This window comes from Protomyctophum bolini, assembly GCF_963924005.1.
Source record: "Protomyctophum bolini genome assembly, chromosome: 13".
Lineage (NCBI taxonomy): Eukaryota > Metazoa > Chordata > Actinopteri > Myctophiformes > Myctophidae > Protomyctophum > Protomyctophum bolini.
The window spans coordinates 11,804,871-11,819,810 of NC_137874.1; the positions used below are offsets into that span (position 1 = coordinate 11,804,871).

General features: G+C 44.6%; 1 protein-coding gene across 1 annotated transcript; it reads right to left on the reverse strand.

Moving 5' to 3' along the window:
* Positions 1-558: 558 nt before the first annotated feature.
* On the reverse strand, positions 559-14,690 carry ubtd2 (ubiquitin domain containing 2). The gene is made up of 3 exons (XM_080779788.1): positions 14,370-14,690; positions 10,249-10,485; positions 559-2,795 (listed from the first exon to the last, which is right to left on the reverse strand). The coding sequence occupies exons 1-3, from the start codon at positions 14,437-14,439 to the stop codon at positions 2,296-2,298; spliced, it is 807 nt and encodes a 268-aa protein (XP_080635914.1). The 5' UTR covers positions 14,440-14,690; the 3' UTR covers positions 559-2,295.
* Between the last annotated feature and the right edge of the window lie 250 nt (positions 14,691-14,940).

The window sequence follows — 14,940 nt, forward strand, 5'->3', positions numbered from 1 at the left end:
ACTCATTATCCCACAATGCAACGTGAAAAGCAGGGTACAAGTTCAACTTGTACCCTGAATATGCAACGTTTCGACCGTCTAGGTCTTCATCAGGCAAAATATTGCAAATATTTTGCATATTCGTATAAAATAAAGTAAGTCTCTGAGCTCTACAAACTGGTGTGCGGATGTTCTTCCTCTTCTTTGATGTTTGCCTTGATGCCTGACATCCAGCACCTGGCCTGAATATATACTGTATGTGCACACAATCCTCTCTGTGCACTATTGCAAAACCAACATATTATCATGAATTGCAGTGAAAAGAAAAATGCTGACTTTGGCCCGCGTAGTGTTTGAAATGCGTTTTTTATTTTGCTGATCAGTTCACTATAGTCTCCTATGTAGGAATCCCTAATAGCCATAGTGGTGAATGACTGGTGATTTCAGACACAGCCTTAAGCCTTGTTGTTTTTATTCTGTCTCTATGGTGGTGAGATTGCTCTGTGTTAACTGTGAGGAAAAAACACAACTGGAACACATGAGAAAGAAACGCCGAACAGAGATAGGATCCAGCAGGAGTAGAAATCTTGAGCAATTTAATTAAAAACATTCTATTTCATCAAAATATGCAACCGTTTCTGAAATAACATAAGAACATGCATTTTCTTTCCCTGCGAAAGAAAATGCACCGAACGCTTTACATTTCCCGCGGGCGCACAGAAACATGTATAATGCACGCACACGCGTGCACAGACACAGGCACCGACTTTATGTTAAACCTGTTACGTGATTGTATCGTTACGTGGAGTGAAACGGAGTATATAAAGTATACTGTATACTGGCAGTTGAGTAACACCCCCCCTCCCCCTCCTCATGTTAACTGCAGTACAAAGCGCATTCCACAGTTCACCTACTGTACGTACTGTACTTCAAGAGGAAGGACACAGACTGGCTGTTAGCGCTAGGGCTGGCCCATATGTTTCATACTGAAATTGTACTGTGATGATGAGAACATCGGTTTTTCCCCCTTTCAGAAATGGCTAAAATTGCTTTATCTACAGGCTCACAAGTCGTTTTGCGACTTGTGAGCCTGTAGATCGGCCTGTAGATCGGCCTGTAGATCGGTCATTTTCAATGACATTTTATAAAACCAGGAAACACTTTATGGCATATCATGATATTACAGTATTCAAAATCCCAGACGCCAAGTAGTTTCCTAGCACGATATTGATTAGAATATTGATATATATTGGCCAGCCCTATAGTTAACACACAGTATATTCCCAACAGAAAGAAACGGTGACCATTGGTACAGCCGAGTTATTTTCACATGGGCATTAACTGTTCCATGTAGCCGCACTTCCTTCTATATAAATGCCGTCCCTCTGTGGGGGGTTAGAAAATGTAAAAAAAAAAAAAGAACACCTACACCAGCATAATTGAAAACACTTTCTTTGCAAAAGTAAATTGGACATTGAAATGTATCATCGTTCTACCGTGATGGCAGATTAGTCCATACAGCATACAGGACATTGATTCTCAAAAAAAATGTATTTCAAGGACCCCATGTTTGCTATGCATTAGGCCCCGGACCCCCATTTGATACTATTTTTATTTTTTTTATCTATCCCAATCTACACCGTAAAATCCTCAGTGTTTTAACTCCACGAGTGTATAAATGGACTTGTAATGGTTTGCTTGGTTCCATTTTTACACTCTCAGAGTTACTTTACCATAAGGGCCCATTTGTTTCCTAATTATCGATAATTTAGCTGGGGACCACCTGGAAACACTCAACTCAAGAACCCCTGGGGGTCCCCGGACCTCACGTTGAGAACCAGCGATGTAGGAAACAGTCAGGAGAACACTGCTCGGCCAGTAGAGTAGCTAATGAACAGAAGGATATAGACAGAAACAGTTGGGAACACAAGCGTCGCTAATGGACCCTTTTTTCACTTTCAGCACCGACTGACAAAAGTTCTATTCCTTTTGGTTTCCATAGGAACAAGTCTTTTTTGTTTTTTAAAGACTTCCCAAAAAAAAGTTCAAAAAAGGTCTATGTGTAAAACCAGGAGGAAGGCTCCTTTCTCAATCCCAGAGTCCTTCGCTCCAGGCGGACAGCCAACCCTCGTCCCCGCCTACTTTTCCCTGCATGCCTTTACGAAAACAGCTAGGCGAGCGCAAGGAGAAGAGAACAGAAAAGCCCAGAAGAAGAGTGTCGGGACAGAAAAAAAGAAACCTTCTTCTCGTCCCTGCGTCTTCCTCCTCCATGCCAGTCAGTGACGCGCGTTTCTCCGTCGTCCCGGGCCCAAGTTCTCAGTTCTCCACCGGCGTCGGCTCCTGAGGCAGAGCCGGCCCGCCTTCCGTCGCAGCCGCGCACGTCGCGGAGGGCTGCGGCGGCTCCGCCTGTGGCGGCTGACTGAGGATCACCTGCACCACGTACTCCTTGGAGATGTTGAGCTGCTCCAGGCGTAGCCGGTCCGTCAGCGGCCGGCCCGAGAAGAACCAGCGCTGCGAGCAGGGCGCCACGCCCTCCTGGGCCTGCAGCCGGCGCTTCATGGCGCCCACGGTGTCGCTGCAGCGGACCGCCAGGCGCAGGTCGCGGCCCGAGGAGAGGCGCAGCCGCAGCAGGCACTCGCCTCCGGAGGTCCCCTCGCTCCCGCTGCCCGCCGAGGGGTCCGCCACGGAGGAGGAGTCCGGGTCGGAGCCGTCCGGCTCGTCGGAGTGCTCCTCGATCATGTTGACGGGCGGCGACAGGCAGTAGACGGGCAGCTGGTAGCGGTTCCCCAGCTCGTCGTAGCACTCGGTCAGTGCTCCTGGAGCGGGAGGGAGGGAGAGTGGCGGGATGATTTATTGGATTACTTTGAATTGAAATCAATAAACGGAGCAACCCCAGACGGGTGACAAATTAAAGGAAGAGCCAACATAAAGTGTCAGGACAGCTTCAGTGCTCGTCCCTCTGCTCTGCCGGAGGGATGGAACACCATTCACTAAAGATATTCCCTCATTTGATGTTTTGATAATAGTTATGGTGGTGGAGAGCACTGTCTAACACTGTCTAAAACAGCAGCACTGGCGTTACATACTATAAGACAAACACACATAGAATGGGAAATAGAGAGGAAAATGGAATTCGTAGTTATTTGTATTTGTATTGCATTTGTATTGTGTGTTTGAGCTGAAAGGCTCTTTTAATCAATCAGTCACCTTAATTCAAGTAGTTTTTTTTAATGATATATATTTTGGGGCATGTCATGTGGTCTACCTGCAAAGCCTTTGTGATCTACTGGTAGATCGCGATCTACCTTCTGGGCACCCTTGGAACACGTTTTGTTCCCAAATCTCCCATGTCTCAAGTGGGTTGAGAGAGAGAGCTGGTGACTGCGAAGGCCATAGCATTATGATTGGCACCATTTCCACACTCAGTGACTCCATTCAGTGACTCAACATGCTTCATCGTAGCAACATGGTGCAGAATAACTTTGTATTGATTTGCACTGAGTGACCGTTCCCTTTAAGTACACAAGTGGCCCGGAAAATAACCCCCATAGCATAACAGAGCCACCAGACCCTTTTACTGTGATAAAGGGTTCATCATTCAGGACCTGTACCGTTCTCTTGGCGTATGCCGCACACGCACTCGCCCACTTGAAGAGTGGGGTCAAGAATATACAGTAGTCAAGGATGACTCATCTGATTCACTTTTTTCCAGTTTTCCACATCTCTAGTAGGCCACTCCAGAGACTTGTTTTTGCACCAATGAACTCCCAAATGTGCAATTGTCTTTTTAATAACAATAAGAGTAATGCAACCCTATACACAGTAACATCCCTTTCCATGTAGTCATCTACAGACTGTAGAAAAGAGTTGTCCTAGTGAGCAACAGCAAGCAACCCTCCCCCTGGCCTATTACATGATTGGATCCACCCACCTCACCTGCTGTCATTCCCTCTCAATCCCTAAACACACCTGCTCTCACTACCTCCTCAATCAGTGGCCTGCTATATATACACTGCCTGAGTGCCTGCCATTAAGTTATTTTGTTAGCTGCAACAACTCAACCTGAAAGCCCTCTGTCCTGGAGTCTCAGAGTTATTAGCTGTTGGTTATGCGTCACTGAAGTGAGTTCAGGTTGTTCATGACTGTATGTTGCATTTTGTTGGTTATTTGTGAAATGTAATTCTCCCCTGTTTGCCTTGAAACTGTAGAGAAAGTGTGTAATGCGATATGGCTATGTGCACTCATAGCCACTTTAGTATTCAGGGAAATGCAGACATTCTGCTGCAGTATTCATTTAACCTAAGAGAATGCTCATTGAATGCTACTTGGTGTATTGTTATACATTTGCTTGGTACTCTTTAATGTATTTATTGGTAGTTAGTACCCACCCACACCTTGAGTGCTATGTTTGTATTGGGCCTAATTGATTGATGTTAAATGTAATGTTAATGTTGACTTGAATGATAATTGTTTCTGTGCAATGAACAATAAAGGCTTTTAACGGAACTCTACTTTGTATACGCATTCTTAACGTTGCACCATGGTGGTGTTTAATATCCTGTGAACCCGTCTTAGACATAGACCTGATGTCCTGCAATTGACCTTCTCAGTAACCTGAGGAGTAAAGCTGCTCTTTTTCCTTAATTTTAAGATCTGAGGCCGATTCTACAAATGCCTTCTAAATCAGTAGTTCTCACACTTCTCAAGATTTTTCAAAAATGGAAGATTTACAAACTTGCAGCACGAAGTGATGCATGATGAGCCTGTATGTGCTATTTAGTTTTTAATGGCTAACACAAATAAAAAATGACACGTTGGTAAAATTGTTTTTAATAGGTTAAATATCGTGCTAATACACAAACGCCACAGTCATTGAATGTGTGCTTTTGACCACAGTTTCCATTTCCCCGATACATTTCCCATAGATGGAAATGCAGAAGTCCGTGCTCCTATTGAAACACGAGCAAGCTGAGCAGTCTCTGTTACTGAAGCTCATTCATAGTAGCTTAGATCTTTTTCACTTGCATCAATTCAGGATCCAAAATTGAGGTAAACCGTGCCTGCTCAGCATTTTATACACGCCACAGACGGGAGGTTAATTGCTTAATTGTATCCTCTGCATTTGTCTACATTCACTGTATATTTAGAGCATTTCTCTCGTTGCATTCAAGCACCCGTTTCGAATGCCATCAATGCTTTGAAAGGGCCAAAGTCATGCTTAATCAGAGCATTGAATGCTCTCGGTAGCAGTCTACTGGCCTAGATGTTGGTAGACTGCATTCTGTGCGATTGAACACAGCTACTGTTTTGACAGCGACGTGTGTGTGTGTGTGTGTGTTAACTGCCGGTTAAGACTGATTATAATGAGGTTAGTTTGGTATGGGGAATTACGTGGCTGGTTAAGACTGAGATTAGGGTTGGTAATGTCGGACAACGCAAAACGGTAGCTGTGATAAATGCACATAATTCAGCCTACTAGGGCTGCAACTATTTTCATAATCTATTCATCTGCCGATTATTTAATCGATTAATCGGATCATGACACTTATTTAGCTATCGCCTTAAAAATATATTTTAGACATGTTCTAACTCAGTGGTTCCCCCTGGGGGTACTTGAGGGAGTTCCAGGGGGGACCCCAACTAAATGATGGTATGGGTCTGTAACTCAGAGTGTACAAATGGGTCCCTTTGGTTCCATTTGTATACTCTCAGAGTTAAATTAACATTGATTTTACAATATAAATTGGGGTCCCAGAGATAGAAATGCCATTAAATGGGGGTCTGTAGACTAATGCATGTCAACCTGGGGGTCCTTGAAATTAAACGGGTTGATAATCACTGCTAGACGTAACAAAATCTTATGGGTGGTCCCTGGAGTATATTTTCAAATGGGGGTCCGGACTAATTGGTGTCAATTTGGGGGTCCTTGACATGACAAAGTTTGGGAACCACTGTTCTAACTAACAAAAAATATAATTCATTAAAAATGTCATTTGATTAGCTACTGATTAGGCTGCTATTCAAATAAAAGACAAAACAAAATTTAAATTAATTAAAGCAACTCATGGTGTCTTTAGGCTTATTCTGACTGCATACATTTGATTAAAGAATAGCTACACATGTGTCGGTCTAGAAGGAACAGTACTCTTCTGAACTCACATGGGTCATTTAAAAATAAATATTCAAGCCATATGTTTTGTTCTTGATACTATAATCGTTGTGACACATATGGATCGCTCTTTAGTTTAGTTACACTTAAGACTGGAAAACTATGGTTAAGTGGGAAAACAGTACACCTATGATGAATTGCAAAAAACTCTAGTGCTCTGATTAAACGCGTTTTGGTTTTTTTCCCTGCATAGATGGCATTCGAATCTTCTAGCTAATACAAGCATAGGTGACCTTCACACCAGAAAGCTTTAATGTGATTTAAAACGAATCCTGCTGCACATTGTCAGAAAGTGCGCTTCGTTTGGCAGGTGTGAAGCATCATTCGAATCCTAATGCGCATGAGAGAACCGCATTCTACTAGTCTCCGACCAAAAACGGGGGTTTCGCTTCGCTTCCAATCGCACTTGATTTCGATTCGGTGCAGGTTTGAATGTGTTGCTCCATTGGTCTGATCTGGGTCAGGGTTGGGAACCAAGTCTTCAAGGTCCAATCAGAAGTAGTGAATCACACTTAGAGATTCTGTATACATGCATATGACATGATATGGGGTAATACAGTAATTGTAATGAATCATGTCACTCACATGCTCGTTCACACGGGCAGGTGCACAGATACAGTCTACCATTCATTTTCAATGGAAGCAAGCAACATGAAGCTGCAAAGATGCATTCGTTTGTCGCTGCTGCAAAAGCTACAAAACCCTTGTGCTGGTTTCAACTTCAGCTAGTATTTGCTGTAGCCCATACTTAAAGCATCAATGTTGCGCTGGCTATGTCGGTGTGTTATCTGCAAGCTACCAAGCTGCAGATTCATTTATTTTTATTTGTTTGTTATTTTATTTGTTTCCCTGGCACAAAAGGGGTAAACGATAAAAAAATCATCCCTGAATTTATTTATTACAGCCTATTTCCCCCCCGACAGGCCGACAAAGCCTGGCCAAAAGCTGATCTAATAATAATATACCCAAAGCTGTTCAAAAGCTTATCGAACATCACAAACAAGGAATAGAGAAATGAGAGGAGCAGTGCAACAACATGATGGTGGCCGGTAGAGAGTGAAAGTAGTGGGGAGGTCCAGGGACATTATCACTCAAGCTCATTTACTCACTTTGACAATTAACTACTGTGACTCCCATTATACACGTAGACGAGAGGGGGAAAATAAAGATTTTTAATAATTATGACATTCTCCTCGCAGTGATGTCTCTTCATCTTTAGGGGGGCTCCAAAATGGACTCCAGGGCAAATGTCATTATTCATTTTCATTTGCCATTATTTTATGTAGACTGAGAGTACAGGCTATTGGAGCAGCGTCATCATCATTTTTCGGTCGCGGTCGAGATCATGGATTTCACAATGCTACGCCAGACTTCCCGGTCCTTCATTGCCACCCCCAGTTCCTGTCTACTGAAGCACCGGCCCTTCAGTGCCATCCCCAGTTCCTGCCTACTGAAGCATGTGTCCCTAGCGATGACATCAGGGAACGACAGCTTTCTACCTCTGGGCCGCCCTGAGGCAGGACTCCAGAGAAGAAGGGAAGATACAGTATAACCTCATGTCAGCTCTGTAGCAGTGGCCGGCAAACTGTGCTCTTCTGGATCGGACCAGTGAAGAAACACGGGGAAGGTTGCCGTATATTAGATTAGTCGATGGGTGGCTCTTCCAAGACAGAAGTGCCATCCAACCAATTCTCTTGTTTCTTCGAAAGTGAAGGAGCAGCGTATTAGACCACATCCTTCATGACACCCATTTTGGACTGAGGCTGAATCTAAAGACACCTTCTAAATCCTGATCTAATTTGTCTGAAAAACTTCAAATATTTGTATAGCAGCAGCCCAGAATGGAAATAATTCTTAAACGTGTCTCCCATGTACACCTCTCACCTAAAACTCAAGCTAAACAAAAATGAGGGCCCTGTTCAGCCTTAAACCCCTTGTCTGTTTAACACTTGTTAGTGTTAAATTAACACTCTGAATTTTACTGTGCAATGTGTAGTATATTGTCTTGCCCGTTTAAACTCTGTGAAGGAGGATGACATATTTGGATAGAACCTTTACATACAGAACAACTAATCCAGTCTACTGTGATGATCAAAAGTGTGGCCTGACAGTTGAATAACAATCAAATAAAATATATGAACATGAACTTTAGCCCCGTGGTCGACAATTACTTGAAATGGGGAGTTTTATCAGAAATGACGTCTTGCCACGTCGACCAAATGTCAAGTAAAAAAAAAAAAACAATAGTTCACAAAGTTCCCCACAGCCACAACGGCTCACCTTACAGAGCAGCAGCAGACATGCATACAAGTCGGTACACGCCATGCTTTATTATGACTGTTTGAAGAAGGCCAGAGGAGGCACTGGAGACAGACGGTAAGGTTACAGTAAAGTGAAAGTGGGATGAGTCAGCAACACGCATACAGTACATACAGGCCACACACACACAGGAAGCCGCTCTGCTGATGATGTTGTGGTCAACATTAAAGTAACATGAATCCACAGGGTGTGATCTGGGGAGGTAGAGCGGCAATTACTGCCTCATTTGTTGTAGCTAAAGCAGCCGTTGTGCTGGAGATACTGCACAAGGCCGTCTGCTGTATATGACACCGCTCAGAGCGATGCACACAAAGACAGACAGGCAGGAGGGGGAAATAGCATCCCAAATGGTCACCTGCCATGTTTCTACTAATACAACATGCAGCAATTTGGACAGCCGTAGCTGTTGCTATGGCGCAATACCTCACTTCATCTTAACGCCTAATCTTCCCTAACTTTCTCTGTCAGATTTAAAGTAGCCGGGTTAAGGATTTCATTATCATATCTACACAACACCACTGACACATTTCTTATCGATGTGTACTGTATGTTGCAGAAAAGGATAGCCTTCTGCTTAAGCAAGCACATCATTGACTGTGCTACTAGTGCAATAAGGAAAGTGGTGAGCATGATACTGTGCATCAATGCACATCTGACAACTTGCAGCAAAATGGCATGCTGGCAAACAGCCATACGGTTGCTGTCTATCTCTAGGCCAACTGAAGTTAGAAAATCTTTACCATCTGACCGCTGGCTCACAGTGGCGAGAGGAAGATAAGCCTGAGAAGATGATAGTCACAGCTTGCAATCTTACAAATACTCCAACTAAACCCATAAAAAGCCTGTAAGCTTCCATTTTTACACTTTCAGAGGATTTTTACTGTGTATCCATTACTGGACAGAGATCACATCCCATCCTGCCTATCAGCTTTCCTACTGTCTGCATAAAGGAACAAGAAGAGGTGAAAAAAAGAGGTGGATGCTTTAGATAATAAATATCTAACGTCTACAAAAGGTGGTGTTACTGGAAGTCAAGTGTCAAGTCACATTCAGCAACTAGCACTTTTAAAACACTGTTGTACAGTATATGGTCCGCTGTTTCAAGGCAGCAATCATTTGAACAACATACTACATAGTAACGTGACAGCTGACTTCCGAGGGAGAGGGATGTCCCCTCAAATTATTGTTTTGGGATTACCCCCCCTTGCAACAGGGGGTTAAATAGTGACCCATTAAAATAGTGACCCATTAAAATCGACCCAAAAAAACGGCACAATGGGTTGGGTTCTCTGTCGGGATTGTAGATTTAGAACAACATTTTTGAAAATGTCTGTGACTGTCCAAATGAATGGGTGGTTTGTGTTCAAGTGGCTCCACATGAATCACACTCATTCATTCAATGGAATTAAGGGATCTTCTTCAACCACTCTCCTGTGAGGCAAGAAGGTACGTAGATTTAGTTGATATTTTCCCCTGTGATTACACAGTGCTATTGAAACTGAAGTTTCACCCTTAATTTGCAGTGTAACTTTTTGCCGCTGGAATAAGTGGGTAAAGTGTACAGCAGTCTCCCTCTCACACGCTCACTGGGTGAAGCTGAAACTGAATTTTAACAAAAGGTAACAAAGGTCTCCCTCCCCTAATGACAATGAGCTGAGGATCAAACCGGGGAACCTTCCGATTCCCAGATGGCCACTCCAACTACTGATCTACTTCCGTGTGTGTGTGTGTGTGTGTGTGTGTGTGTGTGTGTGTGTGTGTGCGTGTGCGTGCATGTGTACCGTGAGGCAGTGTGATGCTGGCGCCGTCCAGGATGGCCTGTGCCAGTTGGTGGTCGTTGCTCTCAAAGGCGCTGGCGGCGGCTCGCAGCGCATCCCAAATCTCCTTGCGGCCCTCGAACGCCGGCGCCGTGTCCCAGAACTCATCCCGCTTGCTGCGCAGCTGCCCCTCAGTCATGGGATAGTCACTCTTCCATTTAGGCCGCTCTCGCTTCAGGGGCTGGTTACGCCCAAGAGCAACTGGCAGAGAGGAGTGAGAAAGAGTGGATGGGAAGAGCACACAGGAATGACAAGAGAACGGGGAGATCATGGGAGAGGGGGAGGAGGACAAGGAGAGATAGGAGAGAAAGAGAACGGGGAGTCAGGCCTGATCTCAAAGAAAAAAGCAGCCTTGCCATCCAACAAAAGTATTGTAGGCCTAATACGTAAATCTTTTTTGTTGTAACATTGGGCTCAATGGGATGCCCCATAGAAAGCCCCTTTCAATAGGATGATGATAACGTGAAGATGAGCGGTGACATAGCTGTCCAAACTGAAGAGCTTTACTCTGCAGTGTACTATTCCTCTAGCTACACAGAGACCAGGCAGAGGGGGTAGAATCTGGTGTTCCACGAAAGTAGTTAAAATATTTGATTCTAGTACCTGTGATTGGCCTACCGACACTGCCCGTCTTGACTGTCCTCCGAGGTGGATATAATGCTGAATAGTCAGATGCGAGGTTACTCTCCGAGTCTCCGTGGTGGGGAATAATACAAGTACGGTATGATACAAGAGAACTATAACTTGTAACTTTTATTTTTGTAGAAGAGGCAAACTAATATTGTTCATACCGTTTGCTTTGATGGAATAATTGATTGAACATGCACTCCGTAATATGATTTGATTTGGGTGTATTCTAAAATAAAGTGTGTCGATTGTGTAATTTGTTTGTATTTGTAAACTTGAAACATTATTGTACTATAAAATGTCTATTTTCCCTTCATCTTTATCCTTTTTAGTGTAATAGTATTAGTATTAGTTAACTATAATTAGATTAATACACGATAATCAACACTTTTAGATTTTAGAACACCCAAATCATATTGGAGTGCATGTTCAATCAATTATTCAATCAAGAAAACGGCATACACATTATTAGCTTGCCTCTTCTACAAAAATAAGACTTACAAGTTAGTTACAAGGCTGCATTGTGTTGCGCGAGCCAAGCTGTCATTCTCTTGTTGTATTATTTATTTCTCACCACGGAGTAACCTCGCGTCTCGGAGGACAGTCAAGATGGGCAGTGTCGGTAGGCCAATCACAGGCAGGCGGGGCGTTACCATGCCTCAGCCATGCCTATGCTCGGACACAAACGAGATTCACGCGTATTGCGTACAGTGTCTGTCTGTCTGTGTGTGTGTGTGTGTGTGTGTGTGTGTGTGTGTGTGTGTGTGTGTGTGAGCACGTGCGCTACACAGAGAGGACAGCTGATTGTGGTGTTGAGTTACACCTGATCCCGTCACCCGTGTGACAGTTCTTCAATGACAGCCTCTAGCAGGTCTAGCTGGATGTGTTTTGGTCAATAGAATACAAGCCTCTACACTGCTAGTCTGCTCTGCTCTACTGAATGTGTCTATTAACTACTGTTCCTTTTCAACACTATTCATTCTTTGGCATTACTTTCGGCATGTCATGTCAGGTTATAGCAGTTTACCTACACCTATCAAATACATTCAGATACACTTCAGAAGTGGATTCGAGGCCACAGCATTGTACAGGTTAAGCCATTGGATGCCCTGCCTGGGACTGGGTGTATGCACATGACGGTGACTGCTCATAAGTCCGACATCCCATTAGTCCGACCTACATGGCCGGTTAAGACCGAGGTTAGGGTTTGGTATAGTGTTAGTAATCGGTCGGACTAAAAGGAGGTCGGAACAATGACATGTTCCCAGAAAGGCAGACTAGAGTTGTCCTACTACACAACAACAGAGACATACTGTATACAATTTAAAGCAATCAGTGGATAAACAACATCTGTTAGGGGGCTTTAGCCCCTACTAGTGGAGGCTTAAGGCCTATTCATAGTCTGGATTTTCGGTGGTGAGGTGACCACCGCTCCGGTGGTGAGCTGACCACCGGAGCTGAAATAACGTTGAGCGGTGGTGAGTAAAAACAGAGAGAAGGGCTGGAGCGGTGGCGGTGGTTTGCTCTTCACCGCGGCTCGTGACGTCATGTTGTAGTTCGGTGGTCACCTCACCACGGAAAATCCAGACTAATCATAGTCTGGATTTTTGTTGAGCGGTGGTGTTGAACGTTGAGCGGTGGTGAGTAAAAACAGAGAGAAGGGCTGGGGCAGTGGTTTGCTATTCACCGCGGCTCGTGACGTCATGTTGTAGTTCGGTGGTCAGGTCAGTGGTCACCTCACCACCGAAAGTCCAGACTATTACTAGGCCTTTAAGCCCCCCCTCCAAACAAGCCAAATTGACTGACTTTTATGTAAACCAGATTCATGATGGGACCAAGATATTAAAGCTGAAAATGCACTATAGCATCTCCTAGCAAATGCATGCTATACAGTAGGGTTCACCAAACAATAATAAAAAATATAGGCCAACCTTAAATATGACACTGATCTATTATAAACATATAAACGGTTTACAGACCACAGTGATAATTACATTTTAAATCAGCAACTCTTGCATTCCTTTGCTGTATGTGAAACTTTTTCTTATTGCAGTTGGCAGAAAGCTAGTTTCTTGGATATATGGACCAAAATGTCCCTATTGGCATGTCTCCTCTAAACTTTAATTAATTACACCATTCAGCAATGTACCTCCATCTTTGATATGGCTTTATTGACTGAAAACACTTCATGTTTAAGAGGGGAGCATCGGAGAGAGCGAAGGTGCTCTTCTGTTGAAAATAGTAATATAAACGGTGACCTTTTCAGGATCTGTATTCCATTTTCTCTTTATATCGTTCATTAATATATCTATTCTATCATCACGCGGGGGGATCCGGTAGGTTTGACCAGCCCAATTTGAAGATACCGTACGTTTGTCAGACACGGAGGGCTGCTAGCCCACCGTCCGTCCCCGTTGTGAAAGAACAAAGGCAGAGACCATGAACAACTCAGTTTATGTTTATATGAAGTGCTGAGCAGACAGTAGGTCCACATTGTGCAAGGCCCAGGGGGGAGACCGGGGACTAAAAGCCGTGCGTGTCTTCCTCGACGAGGGGACGGGCATGACATAAAAAGAGGAGACCACTAGGATTTGGGCCGAGGGTGCTGGAGACATTGGTGACCTATCAAATTCTGTGACCCCGGTCCGGTGGGTCGCTGTTTCGCAATTTCAGCCAAACTTGAACGACAACTATCAGGGACCAGGGTAGCTAGGCTATGCCGTTGCATTAGAGCTATGGACCAGAGCTAGCTATGCCCAGAGCCGTATAGACAGAGTTCACTTCATTGGGCCGGTCTAATGGCGGCTCTCCTACATAGACTTCTATTGAGCGTGGGGACAGCCAGCTGGGACAAGTCCTGGACCGGAAAAGGGCAGAAATGCATTGGACCCAGGTAACAGCCCAGCTTTAATGATCTTGACTTAAATCCCTTTATTTTAGATTGTTTTGTAGTAATAGTACAACATAAACATTACAGAGACTTTAGTTGTCACTGTACAATACTTTAAAACAGTTGTCATGTTGCACACATGCTTAAAATAGCTCTTATTTGCGCCTCCCTCGTTGAAAACAATGTATTTCCAACTCCAGCTTGTACCAGTTCAAGGCTGCATGAACATCACTCGAGCGCTCGTTTTCTGCCCCCTCAATATCTCAACCAGATCTCAACTTACTCTTCTATTATGACTCTGGCTAGCCTATGATATGACGTCTACAACAGCAACAACAACAAAACCCCACAGGCCGGCCAGCGAGGCGATCCTCCCACCTTCGTGTAAAGAGAAACGCGTGCACAGCATAGTGCATTTCTTTGCCCCAGAGTACAACAACCCACAGCGACCTCTGGAGTAACATAATTCGATAGCTCACCGATTTCCGTCTAACAGCGCGCCGTACGAACCGTAAAACGCGAGAATCGCCGCGGTGAAGCGGGCGGTCCGCTCGGGGGGAACTCCTACCTCCAGTGCCGTCTGAGTTCTCGTTTAGGCTGCCAGAAGAGTCATGGTGGCTGCCGACACAGCCACCCATGGATGTTTCCAGCTGCACGGCCCCTAGCTTTAGCTAGCTACCCCCCGGCCCACAGCAGCTGAGCTAGCCCCTCTCTCTTGTTTTTCTCTCTCTCTCCTTCTTCTTTTTCCTCCTCCTCCCCCCCTTCTTCCTCCTCGTTTCCTTCCTTCCTCACTTCCTCCACTCTTCCTCCTCTCTCTGAGGAGCCGAGCATCATCCGGCGTGGGAAAGGAGGAGTGGAGCTTATAGAGCTCACATCGTCACCACACAAGGTGACCGACAAGGAGGGGGGGAGAGAGAGAGAGAGAGAGAGAGAGAGAAGGGGGGGGGGGACACTACACTACACTACACAGAAGGGGGAGATGAGTGAGGAAAAGAGGAGGTAGGATGAAGTACAGTAAGATCATCAGAGAGAGAACAAAGGGACACAGCTGTAGATGAGCATGTTATACTCATGTAAGCATCCTTAACATGTCAACTTCCAAGTACAGTATGTTTCAAATATTAGTTTGAGCTTTTAAA

What these genes read in the sequence shown, in the direction of transcription:
- ubtd2 (XM_080779788.1), bottom strand. Translation starts at nt 14,439, where the DNA reads ATGGGTGGCTGTGTCGGCAGCCACCATGACTCTTCTGGCAGCCTAAAC. An exon ending in GAACTCAGACGGCACTGGAG is followed by an intron (nt 10,486 to 14,369) that starts GTAGGAGTTCCC and finishes CCTCTCTGCCAG; the next exon opens with TTGCTCTTGGGCGTAACCAG. An exon ending in CAGCATCACACTGCCTCACG is followed by an intron (nt 2,796 to 10,248) that starts GTACACATGCAC and finishes CTCCCGCTCCAG; the next exon opens with GAGCACTGACCGAGTGCTAC.